Genomic DNA, 19,159 nt, shown 5'->3' with positions numbered 1-19,159 from the left:
AACATGTACATGAACGTATATAGGGAGTAAAGAAGATTTATTACATTTTCCCTATATGGCTACATTAGCCCCGCCCTACGGCTTGTACCCCTGATCATGAATTTCATAATTTTTAAGTACCGGTAGAAGATTTCATGGACATCATAACCATGCATTTAGTTTTTCTCAAATATATATTGGAGTGAAGAAGATGATTTTTAAAGATTTTTTACGATTTTAAAATACATTTTTACTATCAGCCATATTGGCCCCATTCTATGGCCTGAACCCTTGGCCTAGGGGTCATGAATTTCACAATTTAAGTAGAGGGCCTCATGGAGATCCTAACGATGCATTTCGTTCTCGAATATTTAAGGGAGTAAAGAGGTAGATTTTTTAAGATTTAATTTTATCATATGGTCATATTGGCCCCACCCTAGGGCCTGAACCCCTGACCCAGGGGCGATGAATTTCACAAATTTTGGTAGAGGGCTTCATAGGCATCATAATCGTGCATTTAGTTTTTCCCCCACATGTGTGGGAATCGAGAAGATTTTTGAAAATTTGGCTTTTTTGTTTTTGCATATTTGGCCCCACCTATGACACAGTGGAGGTGGTAGAGCCATGGATTTTACATTTAGATTCCTCTTACCATAAAGATGCTTCACACCAAAAATTGTTACAATTGTCCTTGTAGTTTTCAAGAAGAAGTTAAAATTGTTAACGAATGATGCACATCGCATGACTACTGACGAAAACCAATTGCAATAGGTCAACCAAGTGACTCAGGTGATCGAATAAAGCCCACAGGGCTTTATGATAGATTTGATTTCACACCCGATCATATAGGATCACATTATAATATTCAAAGAATGATTCCTTCTTACTAATATTTACATAATTTTCAACCATCGTTCGATAAAATATTATTGTATTGGACTACATATTGTAAAATCACTTTGTAGTGTTATCAAAGACAAAGACTCTTCATTTCTTAGATCTGACATGAACCCCAAGATTTGACAGAATAGAGCAATCACAGCTACTCCTGGTCAGAAGTGTATTAACCTCAAACAATTCACAGCTCCAGATTTCCACAAGTAGAAAAATGATACTTGATTTGTAAAGCTAAAGATGATTATGAAAATACAAAAAGAACACAATTCAAACACTAGTTTAAGGAATTTATTTATAGGATAATATGCTCATACCAATTTCATACACAATCAATGAAAGAAATTTTGATAATTAGGACATCATAATTAACTTTCCTAAGAACATGAATACTAGAATTATCAAAATCATATTTTTCCAAACTGCATGTTGACTTATACAGTCTTCCCATCTTACTTCAATGTTCAGCATATTTAACTGTAGATTTAATTACAGATACATTTTTCTGTATTCAGCCTCTGTATCCCGTGAAGGATGGATTCCCACTAATAATTCAAAGAAAAAACCAACATGATTACGAGAATAAATCATTCCATCACTGAATGAATGGAATCATAGACAGATTGAGCTCAACTTCAATGTTAACTTGCCAAGAATGATTTACATGGTCATTTTTAATGCCTGACTAAATTCTGAATGTCAGAATCTGCAGAATGAAGTGATATGCAAGATACAGAGTTCAGAACTCTTTGTTTTTGTTTTTCAAACAAAGTTTATGCCATATTTTATTAAATATTTTATACATGATTTTATACCCGATTGACAGCTTAGAGAGCCCTAAGCAAAAGAGAGATATTTGACTGGCGCAGAACTTTTGATCAGCCAGAGAAAGTGGTTTATGTTCTTAGTAAAATGGATCATATTAGATAAAATTTACACGATTAACTGATTAGGAAGGGGGCGCGCTTGCTTCGCCCCTTCATAATCACGTAAATTTGACTCAATATGATCTAATATATAGTTTAGTGTCGGACAAACGCAGACAAGAATCACCAGTCATACAAATGGATTATATTAACAAGAACCCGAAAGTGATAATTTGGGTTAAGTCTAAAGTGTTGTTTTGCACTAAAATGAGCAATATCTAATAAAAAGTGTACGTAATCCATATTTACAAATGGATTTACGATTACTTTCGCTGCGTTTCAAAAAAGACTTGTTACTTCTAAAATATACACTATAAAATACATTTTAAATCATGTTTTATAAATTTCATTTTGCTTGATTTCGTTTTGTTTTATTTTGGTAGGTTTCCTTTCGCTTTAGTTTCATTTTGGTTCGTTTCGTGGATTTTGTTTAGTTTTGGTTTATTTCGTTTCTTTTATTTCATACAGGTACCCACTAATGATATACTAATATTGGTGAAGCATTTGACATTCCAAAGTTTACAATTATAGACTTTTTAAAAATGGATGGAATAGTTTGAAAATTGTGGCTATGTCCCTTTTAATAATACATGAGAAATACAACATATAATAACATTCAAGTTTATTTACTTACCCTGAACTTGGAGCTTGTCCAAATCCTGCAACAAAATAACAATATGTAAAGACATGCATTATCTCAGCACAGATAAAGGTTTATGTACATGCACTTGTAATACATGTACCACATTTCAAGCACCTGGTTCTAGATACCAAGTGCATGTCCTATTCCATACTGAAGAAAACTAGGATTGGAATATGTAAGGAAAACATTTAATTTTAAATCAACATTTTAAAATTATTCTCTAACCAGGCCATTCAGACAGCCTCTGGTAAAACACTTCAAATGCACTGATCACTGATTTATCAGTTTTTGTAAAGCCCTTTCTTAAAAGCAAAGGAAACAAAAATGTGAAATCAAAAATTATAAAACCTTGAAAAAACTAGTATGTTTATTTAATCTGAAGTCAGTAAAAGGTCAGTATAGGAGTTGGATATTGTATGTTTATTGTATATTTATTTTTAGGTCAAATCAATGATTTTGCTACCTGAAAAGTACAACATTTATTGAGCTGAAGGCAAGGTGAACATTGTACTTAGACAGTATATAGCTTAATCATTGTATTGATAAAAAAAAATCAGCAATAATTGTTTTATGATATGATTCAATGGCAAAGGGGATACAGACATATCAAATTGCATTTATCAAGCAAAGAAAACTTGATCATCTTTTAGTTTGAAGCCATAGCCAAACAAATTAAGAAACACGATTTAGCACTGGACGACAAGAATTATGATAAGAAATCATAGCATTTTGGAAATTCCTGATCTATTTTTAGTCCATTGTAGAAAAAAATCAAATTTCATATTGACCTCCTTGGTTACTGCAGGTGAATATATAAAGGTTTAATTTTTTCTAGATTGTTGGATATCAGCCAATCAGAGGGCTAGGAATTAGTCAATTATATAATAAATACAATTTACTCAATTTATTAAATAACTGGAACTGAATGTTATTTAGTGCTAGTACTGTCACTGTACATGTACAATGAATATCAGCAGTCTAAGTACCTGGACTAGCTCCTCCAAACCCTCCTCCCCCTCCACCAGTCGCTCCAAATCCACCATACCCACCACCCCCTTGTGGCACACTGCCAAATGTAGGGGGAGTACTGCCTCCTTGAGCCAGACTTCCAAAGGTTGGGGAGGCACTAGATGCAAAACTAAAACAAAGAGAATGGTACTTGCAAGTACATTGTATTCAAAGTTGAAGAAACTGTAACAGAAACCAGACTTACAAATATCATGTATATCACAAGCAGTATAGTTACCCAGCAAATCCACCACCTCCACCCCCTGTGTTTTGAGGGGATCCAAGCTGGTTCTGAAATGAGGATCCTCCTCCAAACGTTGACCCTCCTCCAAATGCAGGTGCTGATCCAAAGCTAGGGGAGCTTCCAAACGCTGCCTGACTCCCAAAGCCTGGAGTTCCTCCAAAACTAGGTGGTGCTCCAAAACCTAGTAAGAAAGGGGGAAAATTGGATTAGGATACAATGTACTTCTACTTGCAGTTTCCACATGAAAATAATATGATACAATTTCTCTCTGTCTAACAGTGAAGAAAATGTTCATCTTTAAAAATGTTCACATACAATTACACTATGACATGTATTTCTAACAATAGTGTGTTACAATCAGAAATAAATTTTCTCTGTGTGAAATATGAGAATTATAGTGAAGGTATCTTGCTACTAATATATAGTTTTTACCACTTGGACTCTGTGACTTGGCCACACCAAAACCAGTGGATGCCACATTGGAACCACCTCCACTGAATCCACTGCCTGAAAATGGACTTGATCCACCAGCACTTCTAAGTGTACTAGGGCTCTGGTTGCCAAACAAGTTAGCTATAAACAGTATCAACAGAACCCCACATCAGTGACAACAAGTCAATGAATATATCCCAAAATGAGTATTTAACCAAATTAGTCCCAAGGTGTTGATGTACATGTATCTACAATACTTACACTGGAATTATAAATCTGTGTGACAACACTGTGGAATCATTAAAATTCATGAAAGCCAATTTCTATGAAATGCCAATTTTCACAGGATCAAAAGGACCTAATTTTGTTGGCTTAAAGATTATCAAATCAATATTGAGTGTCATAATTCATTTGAGGATATAGGGAACTCTAAAATATTGAGCTACAACTTTTGTTTCCTATTTAACCTTAAGGTTGGTATACAGAAAAACATTTTGGTGTTGGCTTTTAATGATTCCACAGTATTGAAGAATTTTTTACAAGCATACTACATCTACTAGATATTGCATTTTTTATCAAGTTAAAAGGGCCAATTTAATAAATAATCTTTTATTTGCCTGATCATGTATGTCCAGTAATTCGCTATCATTTTCTTACCTTGAGTGGCAGCTGTACTTCCAAAGGTTGGCACTGAGCCAAAGACATTGGTTTTAGCCTTGTCTTCGGAAGGTTTGCCTCCCAACCCCGAGAACATCCCTCCACCCCCTCCATACATACCCCCTGAAGTCTGTCCACTAGATGCACTATATTGATTAAACAACATTTATCAAACATTATTTGTCATTTTATTAACTAATGAACATAAGGTTCTCTACTGATGACCACTTCACAGTTTTAAAGAATAGCAAAATTCTTACCTTCCAAATCCTCCAAAAGCACTAGAGCTTGAGCTTGTAGGTTGTCCAAATACCCCTGTCTGGTTTGTCTGACCAAATCCTGTTTCAGAAGTAGTGGTAGCAGAGCCCCCAAATCCAAACCCACTTCCAGCAGAACCAAACCCTGCACTGGTAGTGGTGCCTCCAAACCCTGGCCCAGTGGAAGCAGTGGAAGAGCCAAACAGTGGAGCAGGCTGGCCAAAGGAAGGTGCTGCAGAAGATGTCTCTATTCCAAATAAGTTCTTAGATGGACCTCCTTGTCCAAATGCAGTACTAGTGGCTGGAGCTTCATCTGTGCCAGACAATAGTCCACCAATCACTGATGGCTTTGTTCCTGTTGAGCTCTGACCAAACCCTCCTGATCCAGTTTGCCCAAACAGCCCTGTGCTTGCACTCCTGCCTGCAGTGGATACTGAAGAAGATGTAGATGTCCCAAACAATCCCCCTCCAGATGTTGAGGTTGTGCTTGACTGTCCAAATAATCCAGTGCCAGAGGTTGAAGATGCAGCATTTGCTTGTCCAAATAATCCAGAAGCAGTTGTTGTTGGCTGTCCAAATAACCAGGCACCAGAACTTGTGGCTGGCTGTCCAAAGAGTCCAGACCCAGTGGTTGTAGTTTGTTTGCTTAAACTTCCAGATCCAGTGGTCGTTGTTTGTTGTCCAAACAAAGATGTTGCAATGGCTGATGTTGTAGAGGATTGTCCAAATGCTCCACTGCCTGAAGTTAAAGGTCTCCCAAGCAAGCCAGCCTCTGTACTAGAATAAGTAGGCGGTGGGGGAGGAGCTAAAGCCTGCCCATATGTCGTTCCCGATGAAGTTGTTTTTTGTCCAAACAATCCAGATCCAGCAGTGGAAACTGCGGCTGAAGTTTGACCAAATAATCCAGATGTGGCAGTGGTTGTCTGAGGTTGCCCGAACAAACTGGACCCTGGTGTTGAGGATGTCATTCCTGCTGCACTGGATATGGCAGATGCTGTACTCAGTTCTGAGGCTGGAGGGTTTTCAGAAGCAGATGCAACAGTAGAGGAAGCAACTTTAGAAGATGTATCTTGGCCTGATACATCACTTTTGCTGGTAACAGATGCTTGAGAACTCTTCTGACCAAAGAGACCAGTACTACTAGAGGCCAAGTTCTGTCCAAATAGTCCTGTTGATGCAGTTGTCTTAGGAGACGCTTTATCAGTGTCTTCATCTTTTGTTGATTTACCAAATAATCCCCCACTGGTGGTAGAACTCTGGCCAAAGAAACCACCTCCAGATGATGCTCCAACAGAAGCACCAAAACCAAACACACTTTTACCAGCGGAAGAAGTAGTTGTGCTAGAAATTGCTCCTCCAAACACAGAAGTACCTGAAGGTTGTCCAAACAAACCGGATGTTACTCCCAAAGGTTGTCCTGATCCCTCTTTACCTAAATCAGATAATGCAATACTTGAAGGAACTTTTCCAAATCCAAAAGATGGTGTTTTACTTGCTGTATCGAACTTGGGCTCTGTGCTTGGCTTTCCAGAAGTTTTGTTATCCAATTTGGCCTGTTCTGTTGCAGTATCATTTTTTCCAAGACCCAAATCATCATCATCTTCCGAGTCTGCTGTTAGAGCTGTTTCATAAACAAGAAATACAAAATGTAACAATTTTCTAAAGAGAGAACATGTACACTGCATAATGTGTGAAAAATACACTTTCTCTATTTATTGTAGCTAATGTTTTAAAATACCAGTACCTTTTGCAAGCAAAGGTGAAGAAATAGGTTTGGATTCTTCTGTTTTTTTATCCTCGGTCTTCAATGGTTGGCCAAACAAATTTTTACCTCCAAAGCTTGGCTGGACATCAGATCCAAACTTAAATGCTGAAATTGATTACGGTAAAAAGTCCTTAAGATATTTTAATTCATCAAATAACAATGTACACATACATGTAAGAACACTCTGTAAAAAGTTTGTGTATAGAATTAGCTACTTTTATATACACTGTAAATTGTAAATGCTTATGCACCTGTTCATGTATCTACCTGTTTTGGGAGTAGAGGTGTTAGTTGGAGTCTTTTCATCAGGCTTGAATCCTTGGAATCCTGCATTAAAGCTTGGCTTTGGAGAACCAGTGGGTGTTGTAGAATCTGGTTTTGCCCCAAAGACTGGTTTATTTCCTCCGGCAGTAAAGCTGGTGAAACCAGACATACCCTTTCCAAATGTCTGGGGCGAGAAAGATAGGGGCTTGGTTGTAGCTGCCCCAGATAAACCCATGACAGGAGCAGTGGACGAGGGGGGAGGTTTCCTCTCAGCTATGAAAATCATTTGATTCTTAATTATTCAACATGATTTATAATCAAAACGATATGAACAAGACTTCAGAGTTTAATACTTTTTATACCTACACATAAGATCTTAATCTTTGGTGACATAACTTTCAAGTTTTGTATCATTAAGGTATTTGACTTGTTGTATAAAAGTTACCAATTTTCCGATTGAGGGGTTCGGAATCATGCTCACTGTCAGGCTCATCATCATCATCATCGTCATCATCATCCTCATCGTAATCATCATCATCCTCATCTTCTGTTGCATCAGTAGATGTTGGAGTAATATCCTCATATTGTGGATATTGGTCAGCTGGCTTCACTAAAATATATTCAGGGATTATAATTATGACACATGTATGAAAAGTAGCAATAAAGATTTCAATCCAAATACATTACATGTACATGTACGTAGAGGCTAAAAATCATTGAAGGATGGAAATTATAATCAATTTTCAGAGCCCACAGAAATAACAAATAAACTTACAATTTTGGGGAAGTTTCTGCTGGAAAGCCATCAAGGATGGCTTAGTATTTCCACTGTTGGCAAACTGAAATTGAACATTGATCACTAGTAGAACATGTGCTTCATATAGCATCTATATTATGGTTTGACGGATTGGAGTAAACTGGATGAAAGTGTCAGCAAATTACAAAGTCACCCTAAATCCTTTAAATCCTATATACAATGTGAGAAACTATTTACTGTAAATTCCTAATTTTACGCAGTATTAATTCCGCGATTCAACGATTTTCAAACAAATTGCGAGAACATAAAATCGTGATTGTCAAAATTTTATCATAGTTTTATGTAGTTTACATATGGCCATAAATAAAAAGCAAGATTTTAAAATTCGCGAGACGGACTTCTTGCGATTTTACCCGGATATTAATACTCGCGTTTACTTAGGAATTTACAGTAGTGTAAAAATTAAATGGATAAAGTCTAAAAACTTCTTCCTTTCTGCCAATAAAGTTTAATATTCACCAGTATTCACAAAATGCCATAAATTATACATGTATATTTATACATTAGCAGCCCTTTTAAGAGATAAATAATACCAGTTTAAGGTCCTTGTTACTTCGTTGCCCACTTACCATAAATCCTTGTTGGTAGGTGTTTGGCTTGGGCTGCATGCTGATTTGCTGTCTAGTTACAGCCTCCATTCCTGGACTGGTTGGCTGTAAGCCTTGATTGACGAGTTGTCGAGACCCATTGTGAGATGTGGCACGTAGAATGGGCCTCCCTTGTACCATAGACTTCATATCTAATTATACAAACAACAAATATTTAATTCAAGAAAATGTATACCTACAGATTAATTGCCAAATACTAAATCAAGATTCTTTAACTTTGCATGGCAGTCTTCATACACTACATGTAACAGATCAAAAAATTTAAAGATTCTTTTTAGCAGTTTTTTTTTTTTTTAACAGGGTAATTTCTTTTATCTCTGATTATCAATGTCGAATATGCAAAATCACAATTCCTATTAAAGTTTTAAAGCATAGGCAACAATGTATAATATAACTCAGACCTAGATGTATTGATGTACAGTAGCCACTTATGTATTTAATTGACATACAGTGTATGTGTATGGAACACTTTAATATACTTAAAATAACCAAAAGTGTTTTTGCACACTTGAGAATAAAAACCAATGTGCTGTAGAAGGGTTTTAAACACACAAAGCCTTGAGGGTAGAAATGTTAATACAGTAAGATGTCAGACCTGCTGAGCTTGGAGCCTTTGTAGGAGAGCTCTGTCTGCTTAGAGCCTGTCGTATCTTTTCTGTGGATGCTAGGCGAGACATGGACAAGTTCTCTACAAGTAACAAAATCCAAGAAATCGGATTTGATTCAAAGGATATTTTCAAAGTTTAACCTTCAGCATTTCAAAAGTCTTCACTATTTTTTTAATTCATAAAACATACCAGGCCTTGTGGATTTGACTTTGGTCACAGTTTTCCTGGACAGGTATTCCCGCAGCTTTGCCTGCTTGTTAGGGTCAAGGGTCTGGACACTGGGTGCTCTCCTGGGATCATCTGGAGCTTTCTTTGGGCTTTCCAGGAGGGAGTCCGCCAGAGAAGACAACTCTGCTGGTTCCCTAGTATGAAAAAGAAACAGGTAACCAAACTAATGGATAGATAAAATACTTAGTAACATACATTGTAAATAAATACCTCTGCCCTCCTATTGTTTCCATAGTACACATTCTCTACCACCTACCTTGATGTGTCTGGATGCTTCCAACTGGAGTTCCTATTGTACAGCTTTAACTGCTTCAACTGTGTTTCCAGGTCATCCAGTTGATTCTTCTCTCTTATGATCAAGTTCCTATTGCTCTTAATTACTTGGTATATTCCATCAGTTGTCGGTCTCTGAATTCTAAATATATATATATGGTATGCAGCAGTTTTTAAGAATGTTCCACCTGTTGCACAAAAAAACAAAATCTCCATAAAAGAAAGCATCAATTTTGCCTTAAAATAACCAACCCTTGTCTCTTTTTCTTCTTGTTCTGATAATTTTCCCACTCTTGGTCCAAAATGGCGTCCACATCCCTGAGTCCTTGGTCCAACAGCTGCTGCTGCTGCTGAAGGCTCCTCATTGTGGCCAGACTCTTAGGATCCAAGGCCCTGTTTCTCAACAGCTGAACATATTGGGCATCTGTGTTACGTTGCTCTCTCATCTTACAGTCCTCTACCATAGCAAACCCATCCAGACACAGGCTCTTCAGGTCTGATATTTCCTTACTCACCTCCTGTCACAGCAATAAAACAGTCAGATATTTCTTAACATGGAAGCAAGATGGTTCAGTAAAAAAATTGGACAGAAAATTTAAAACACACTTTTGAGAACAGTAATTTATAGAAATCATTCCTCTTGACAATTTTGATTAGAAATAACAGTGATTCAATCCAGTGAGAATTATTTCACTGATCTGGAAGACAATGTACTTTCAAAATTCTTTCCTGAAATTACGGTACTATTTATGGTTAAATGATATATTTTAGAATTGTATTAAAAAACTTCACAGAATATGAAGTTCACATGCAACATGTATGAAAATCATCAGAATACCATGAATACCTGTGGTTGATTTATTACCTTTGTGTTTGCTTTCACTTCATCACAGAAATTGCTGATCTTCGTTGTGTTGTTTCGCAGTCGTTGCATGTCCTCCTTGCTTCCTATCGACTCTCTCACAGCACCTGCTCGCTGTTTGAACTCGCGTAATTCTTTCTCAAAATGAGCAATCTAATAAGAAAAAAAGCATTTTCTTAAAACTTTTATGAATCTAAATTGGCTGGTAAATTTTTCATTATATTAATTTTTTCTCCTTCATTAGGAGGATCCATCAAAAAAGTTTTGATTTATCTGAAAATACCATGTATATGGTATGTTAGACAGAAAGTTGATATACCTAAGTACAGATTACACTAACCTCCTCGGCAATAGATGCACTAAAAGTATCATTGAGAGACTCAGAAGCAGAACTTGTCTTTTGGCTGGCATCTGAAACACAAAATAAGACAAGTGTGAAATCAGCTCAGTTTTTTCTACTTTTCCATCAAATATCTCAAACTCCTGACAACTTACCTGCAACGGGTGTCTTTGATCTACTTCCCTCAGATTGTTGTCTCTCAACACCTGGAGAAGACTGTTGTTTTGTATTGTTCAAGTTTGGCCCTTGCCCTAACGCTGAAAGATTTTGCATTGAGCCACCAAAACTTGAAGTTAGTGCTGCTGCAATTGCTGGCTTGGATTGAGGCAGTGGAATAGAACCGGGGGTCATTGTAGCTGATTTGGCATCTCCAAATGTTGGTGTTATAGCAGCTGCCCCTGGTTTGGTACCAAAGGTAGGCACGGATGAGGATCCAAAACCACGCATCAACAACGAACTACCACCAGTAGCTGTCTTCACTGCTGAGGACATTGAAGGTGCATTTGGCTGGGCCGTCTCTGGAGTTGATCCAAACTTGGACAAAGAAGAGGAGCCGGGTGTTCCAAAAATGGACTTAGTTGTAGCTGCTGTTACTGTTGTTGTGGGTGTCATTCCAAATGCTGGTGTGGTAGATGTTGCAAGTGGTTTAACACCAAAACCTTCAGAGGGGGCAGCTGAACTGCTAAATGAAAAGACTGACTGTTTTGAAGCAGCTGAAGTCCCAGATGTTATCTGTGACTGGGTTACTGGTGCAGTAACTGCCTTGCTACTGGCAGGAGCTGAGGATGACGAAGTTGTTTGTCCAGTTGTGTTTAAAGAAGACAGACTGAAATTAAAACCTGAATTACTCCCACCAGAGCTCTGTCCTGGTAAAGAAAATCCACCAGCTGTTGATGCCCCCACTGGCTGTGTAGGAACAGCAGAGATAGAGGGTTTAGTAACTGAGGCATTCAGACTAAAGTTAGCAGCAGGTTGTGGCTTAAAGCTGAATTGGGAAGGTGCATTTGATGTATCAGCAAATCCCGTTTTTGTTGTAGATGTTGCGGCTGCAGTCATTGGTGCTGAGAGAGCTGATGCCAGGAAACTTTGGCCAACCTGAGTTGTTGTTGTGTTGCTCTGCCCAAAGATTGATCCAGGTGCACCTCCAGATGAAGTGGTGGAAGAGGCAACCTGGGTTGTTGCTGTGTTGCTCTGCCCAAATATTGATCCAGGTGCACCTCCAGTTGAAGGGGTGGAAGAGGCAACCTGAGTTGTTGCTGTGTTGCTCTGCCCAAAGATTGATCCAGGTGCACCTCCAGATGAAGGTGTAGAGGAGGTAAAACCAAAGCCCTGAGATGCAGGTGCTCCAAACAAGGACTTTCCAGTAGATCCAGAGGCTGAGAAACCAAAAGCACTGGCCTTATTTTCTGCTGCTTGACTTGGAGGGACTGCTGAAGTTACACCAGGTTGTCCAGACTGAGGAGTTGGTCTCACTTCAATTGGGGCTGCATCTTTTTGTACCAAGCCTGAAAACAGCACCAACAAAGGAATACTTAGCATTAAAAAAAAAAAATCCCTTTGTGAATAAAAAAATAATAATAAAGAGATGGTGAGAAGTTTATTGAAATTCCTAATAAAATGTACACATGTCACTACTAAATTGTGTAAAACAAACCTTGAGCATTAGCTGCAGTGGGTCTCCTGACTGGACCTGCGGGGAGATCTTGAGGGGGGCTGGTGATGGGCTGGACCTGGGCCTCGGCATGGCTGTACATCATGTAGTAGGTCACCAGTACCCCGTCTGTGGACAGCAGCATAAACATTGGGCATGGTGGGTATCTCTGCTCTCCTGCAATACAGATTTCTTAAATATCTTAACTTAATGTAGAATATACATATATTCAGAAAATAAGCATATACTTTTAAATTAGAATGAAGGTTCATTGAACATACAATTCTTAATTGAATAGTATCATAATTCTAAAATGTCTTGCTATTTTACCCTGAAATACTATTAAAAAATACTAGAAATCAAACAAAAAAATCATTACGTTAAAAAAATGAACAAAATATTAATCACATACATACATATGCCCCATACAAGAACATGGATGTCTATACACAATAAGTTGGTCTTAACAAAAAAATGTGCATAAAATTCAATACATTCCTTTGAATTGATATAAAGATATCACTGTCTTGACATTTTACTTACCCACTGGAACTTGGAACTGTGATGAGAAGTCGATGGCGGCTCCCAAAGGAAATGTGTCAGCATAGTCTTCAGTCAGAGGAAGCTCAGCTCGAGCTGCATCATCCAGGGTCCACCGCTCGAAGGTGTTCTATGAAAAACAAATGCCCTGGTCATTTAGCGTACATTGTATATGGTATTGTCAATTAACAAATACATTTACTGTATGTTGCAAATGTAAATTGAGAGACAGCATAAGAGAACAAACAAACAGAGCTCAAAGGGAAAAGAGCATTAAACTTTTCATTTTCTTTATCAATTGAGACCAGATAAACCTACACTCTACATGATACAATATCTTTAAGAAACAACACATTATAAACCTGTCCTACCTTATCATCAAAGTGTTTGCCCACAATGGCTGTCTCACAAGCAGTACTAGAGGTACACAAAACCATTTCCCTTGAAACAAAAAATCAGTTCCATTATTTGTTGTTTACATATACATGTATAAAACATGTTGTTTTTTAATGTATGAATTAATAGCATGTATATTTACATACATGTTATGCAAACCCATATTCATAAAATGCATGTTCATACACAGTATATTAATGTCAATTCTGCATGGAATGTATAGTGTTAGGATTATATCAGTACTAATACTGTATATCAAGTCACTTCAATAACATGTTGATTGAAAGCTGATAAAACCAATTCAAAACAAAACGTTGGGGATCTATAAGATCACATATTACATGTTTTTAATTTCAAGCTAATAATCACTTACACACTGTAAATTCCTTATCATATGTGAGACAGAGTACTTTATTCTTCGGTTCCACCATTTTGTAACCCAATTTAGAGAATATAAAATGGTGAGCACCAAACTTTTGATATAATTTCAAATAATTCATATCTGTCAGAAAAACTGATATGGAGGTTTTTTAATTGGTGAGGGGTGCATCTTTCGATTTTATGCAAATATAAATTCCTCCCATTTGAATAGGAATCTACATTTTACAGTAGTGGTATATCAATATCTTGCATTACATCTAAATTCATAAATAACAATGATTTATTTTTTCATACCATTGTGGAATATAATTAAAGTGCATGGTGCTGGCTATTCCTTCTCCATTTCCATAGCAAGGATCCAGAAAATTAATAAACGCTGGAGCACCATCCTTCTACAATCATCAAGCAAAACGAAAATCTGTCTTAGCCTTAAATGAAACTGAATTAAAAAAAGCACTGCTTTCTACAATGTACTTGTAACTTTAAAGAACTACTCATATCCCTTTCAACAGTGCCTTTTGCTTCATTAAGAAAATACTGTATGTACTAACCGAGCCAGAGGTCAATACAACAGTTGGCTGATCGTCCGGACTTCCTCGGGGAAAGTATGAGGCCAGAAACATGAAGGTAGAAATCCAGGACACCCCCTTTACTGTAGAAGTATAAAAGTAATTACTAGTATCAAAATCTATAGGGATTTAGCATCAAATACCAATATTAATAACTGTAGAAAAACATATTTTCGTTGGGTCAAAATTTCGTTGTCAATTTCGTTGGCATTTAATTTTGTCATATTCTAATCTCTTTGTATTCATTTATACTTTGGTTAAAAATTCGTCATGGATTTAATTTCATTGATTTCTACTTCCAACGAACTTAAAGAAATTAAATCCTTGACGAATATTTCTGTTTTTATAGTAACTCTCCACAGAAAGACATATGAATATTGATCAACTGGAATGCAGTGGATTTGAATGATATGTCTAAATCAACATATCTGGTTGCATGCAATTGAATAAAATCAGGTTAAAGATTTTTAAATAGCCCCCCCCCCCCCAAAAAAAAATAAAAGAAAAAAATTATTCCAGAAGTATGTTAAACTAAATAGCAATATTCTGAAAAGGCTGGAAATATCAATTAGTTGATATGCTTACTGATGAATGGAAGGAGCTGTTATACTTGACTAACCTTCAAACTGTTGATCCTCTGGTAAAACAGAGGGTCTGTCCCAATCTCTCTTTTTCTTTAGCTCATGGTCAAACTGCATCAGTGTTCCATTACCAGTGCCAATAACTAACTGCTTTCCTTTTGGACTCCAACACACTGATATACAAAGTATTTACCACACATCAATATCTCAAGATCTTGTAACCCAATTACTGCGTTTGTAACACTTTCTATACATTATATTATCAACAAAATTTTCACTGGACACTTACGGTAATATAAAATATCAACAAGTTTATCTTTTAAAAAGATTGGTGAGCTAGCGCTGTAGCAATCATAAAACACAGAAGCTGATTTCTAAAACACTGGTTTAAATTTCTGAATCGATTAATTAACAATAGGAAGGCACAATGGTGTACTGGAACTGTGTTGGAGTGGGCTCTCAATTTAGAATTGTGAATCTAGAGTGGGCTACACATCGGCAATGACATAGCTCATTGGCTGTGCTTTAATCATTATGTATCTACTGTAATTTCAATTTCCAGGTGAAATTTTTCAGGAACCATTGGTACTGTTTTTTAACAATCGTATCTTCTCGGGCCTTTCCGGCAACACCGGAAAACATATCCGAAGTTGTATTCCGAGCTTGAAGGAATTTAAGATAAAGCTAGCTATATGTTATTTATCATAATATTAAAAATAACTTTGCATTATAAGACCGAAGCTACTGTTACTTTTTGACATTGACGATAAAACACAAAACTTCACGTGAAGTTGATAAAACGCAGGGCTCGACATTAACGCTTGTCCGCTCGTCTGGTACCAGTTAAAAAAATATACGTACAAGTGAATATTGCTTGCCACTTGTCCGACTGGACAAGTGCATTTTTATGTAAAGAAGTCTCCAACATTTTAAAAAGTAAAGAAAGTTTTGTGATAAGTTTATGCGTAGTCCCGTTATAAGTTTATCGATTAGTTATTTTGAATTTCGATCCGGACTTCAAATTGACATGCAATTGAGTTACTCTTGATCGGGATTGAAGTTCACTAATTACAAACAACTTTCAATATTGAACTGTAAAGGTGTGGATCTTAGTTCTTACACAGTACAAAACACACATGTTATCAAAAAGAAAGGAAGAACAGGTAGCAAAGATAAACTTAAGGATTATGAAAAGAAATGTAATTTATATTAGGTTTCATTCATCATTGATAGACTATGATGACTTTCCATGTTTAGTTTAAAAAACAGATGAGAAATCAATATAAGAGTTACATGTATTTTAAAACCTGATGCTAAATTTAAAGTGTCTTGTAATTTGCCATGACAAAACTACCGCTGACAAATCATGTTTAATGTTATATGGAACCAAAACATTTAGGAAAGACACTTTAAGTTTCCATTTAAGAAGTCAGGTTATTAATTATGGCAAGAATAATCAATAAATGACTTTATTATAGTAATACAGAATTGAGTTTTCAAGTTGACCATATTTGATCTTTAATATTGAAAAATTTTTGACAAGTGAAGTTGAAGTTTGGACAAGTAAATATCTTGGTCACTTGTCCGAATGGACAAGTAGGAAAAAAAGTTAATGTAGAGCCCTGAAACGAAATTCAAATGGTACAGCTTATCTACAGTAGTACAGTATTCCCAGAATCCCCTACTATGGAGTCGAGCATGCGTATTCCGATGAAAAGGACTAACGTAGTTGCTAGCGCTCGAGAGCGCTAGCAATAAAAAATGTGTTTTACATTTCCAAATGAAATGGTATGGTACATGTAGATATAGTCTGAATTACATGTAAGTAAGAATCTACAAGTAGTGATAAAAGGACCTCTAGTACACTCAATCTGTTCATGTAGATCACTACACAAGTTCGTTGGGTATAGTGATCTATGTGGCAAGTGGGTCAAGGGACCTAAATCTTAATTAGATTGTGACATACCACTGCAGGCTGACACCACTGGTGGGAGTGAGGCCACGATCTTGAAATTTTCTGCCACCTCTAACAGCTGAGCTCTACCATCACTCATACAGACCACCAGTAATGTGGGCTGAGTGGGATTCCAAGCCATGTCCAGGACTTCACAGGTCACTCGAATCTTCTGAAATGGGTCTACATTCTGTCCCTGTTGTATAGATGGTTCCATTTAGTAATAAATACATATCAATTTCTTTGCTGAGGAATAATTTTGAGAGAGAGAGAGAGAGAGAGAGAGAGACAGACAGACAGACAGACAGACAGACAGACAGACAGACAGACAGACAGACAGACAGACAGACAGGGAACAATCTTAAATATCATTGTTTTAAGTTATGCATTTATGGTACTTATAATAGGCTTGGAACTGATGTACCTGGTTAGCAAATCCTTTAACATCATAAATGTAGATCTGGATGATGCCATTACAGGTGACAACTACAGCCAGTGTTAGCTCATCACAGCTCAAGCACAGGTGAGATACAGTGCCCTCCACCTGAACACTAGTCCTAATTGGCGGATCTGCCACAATCAAGGTGGTTCTTTCTGCAGCATGTCTAATATCAATGTCTGTCACATCAGATGTTTTGATAACTTTGAATCCTAAAACAGGAAAAAATCAGTTTACTAAAGAGCTTACAAAATACTGGTAGTTGTCTGAATCTCTATAGTCTTTTTTCAGTAAAATATATCATTATGTTCAATAGTTTATGTATTTCAATATGCTATACTTAAAAGTGAAAGGAGATTCAAGTACATGCACAAAATATTAGCAAGTACTACCCCAGTACCATATTTTATAGAAAAAAATGCCAGGGATACATATAACTTATTCATAAAAAAAATCACCATTTGTTGTTCCTAAAAATGTTAATCCATATTTAGAAGAACAAGCAATGAGTTGAGTAACTCCTTGAAAGGGACTATCAGGAGGGTCAAAAATCCGAATTCTGCAGAGTTGCTGGAAACGGAAATCCTGCAAAACAAACAGAAAAAAACATTCAAATGGATTTAAAAAAGTTGTTTCACTTCATACATGTAATGGGATGGAAGAAATACTGTTGGACCAATCTGGGATTTGAACCCAGGACCCTTGAATCTCTAGTCAGGTGCTCTACCTACTGAGTTATCTGGTGCCAATATTTAATCTGGTCCGACTGTCACATTTTTTCCTCCTTTAATGAACATCGCCTTCAACTGTTCAATGATAAACATACCAGGGTCTTTTCCCTTGCAGGAGTTATCCTGTCAGTTCCAGGGGTTTGCACAGCAAAAAATGTAGATCTATGGCAGAAATAAGGACAGACCTAATGAGGATTTGAACTAGGCCCCCTGAATCTCTAGTCAGATGCTCTACCAACTTAGCTATCTGGCACGTCTATTTGATCCTGTCTGATTATCACATTAAAATGAAATGAACACTTAAATGAACATATCACCTTCAATGACCAACATCCAGATTCTTTTCCCTAAAAGGAGTTACCCTTTCAATTCCAGGGATTGCCGGATTAGCATGGCACCAAACGTACCAGAATTGAGAAATATATATCAACAAACAAGACCAGCTAGGATTTGAACCCAGGCCCCCTGAATCTCTAGTCAGGTGCTCTACCCACTCAGCTATTTAGTGCTTGTATTCGATCAGGTCTGACCACATACAGAAAATATTTATCATGTTAGTTTGGCAAGATCAAGTTTCAAACAAAGCATGTGGAAGATGAGCGGGTGAAATGGTGACTATTTTAAAGTTCTTTTTTTTAGTAGAGGAAACGTCCTTACTATAAACAGAATAACATTATTTTCACATCAGGTGCCTGTGAGCTAAATAAAGAGATTGTGCTTGACCTGCTATCAGGCTTTATTGGTACACCTTTTTCTGACACAAATAAATGCACGCAAAAGTTTTCCATCTTATATGGAATCTCGTGAATGCAATTTACTCGGTTACATTCAAAAAGATGTCATAGATTTTCATACTAATTTGTCTGTACAGTACTATTTTATCTGGCAGTATTTGGGTCCAAATTAGCGAGGGAAATTCACAATATAATAAACCTCTCTGTCAATTTTCAATTCATAACCAACATATTCACCTTAACTTCGCGTTCAGATGCTTCCATTACTTATTCATTGGCTTCGCGCAATTCTGAGGAACTCTAATAGTTGGAAAACTACTTTCAATTTATAAAATTTGCGTTTGAAAAATACTTGAATTCTTCAACGCTTAATTAGTA

General features: G+C 36.8%; 1 protein-coding gene across 2 annotated transcripts; it reads right to left on the bottom strand.

Moving 5' to 3' along the window:
- Positions 1-1,150: 1,150 nt before the first annotated feature.
- On the bottom strand, positions 1,151-19,144 carry LOC128191464 (nuclear pore complex protein Nup214-like). Of its 2 annotated transcripts, none has more exons than XM_052863543.1 (29): positions 19,019-19,144; positions 17,775-17,901; positions 17,302-17,528; positions 16,890-17,073; positions 14,962-15,096; positions 14,325-14,425; positions 14,068-14,165; positions 13,368-13,437; positions 13,000-13,126; positions 12,460-12,633; positions 10,961-12,310; positions 10,806-10,876; positions 10,469-10,618; positions 9,856-10,121; positions 9,587-9,745; positions 9,292-9,464; positions 9,090-9,182; positions 8,456-8,625; positions 7,845-7,908; positions 7,515-7,679; positions 7,073-7,342; positions 6,785-6,910; positions 5,044-6,661; positions 4,784-4,929; positions 4,127-4,267; positions 3,689-3,875; positions 3,429-3,580; positions 2,434-2,458; positions 1,151-1,418 (listed from the first exon to the last, which is right to left on the bottom strand). In XM_052863543.1, exons 1-29 carry the CDS (start codon positions 19,043-19,045, stop codon positions 1,385-1,387), a joined length of 6,630 nt encoding a protein of 2,209 aa, XP_052719503.1. In that variant the 5' UTR covers positions 19,046-19,144; the 3' UTR covers positions 1,151-1,384. The 2 variants fall into 2 exon arrangements, with proteins under 2 accessions (XP_052719503.1, XP_052719504.1); XM_052863544.1 differs by having other exon boundaries at positions 4,127-4,201.
- Positions 19,145-19,159: the final 15 nt, after the last annotated feature.

This window comes from Crassostrea angulata, chromosome 7 (assembly GCF_025612915.1).
Source record: "Crassostrea angulata isolate pt1a10 chromosome 7, ASM2561291v2, whole genome shotgun sequence".
NCBI lineage: Eukaryota > Metazoa > Mollusca > Bivalvia > Ostreida > Ostreidae > Magallana > Magallana angulata.
This window is presented reverse-complemented; position numbering and strand designations above follow the sequence as displayed.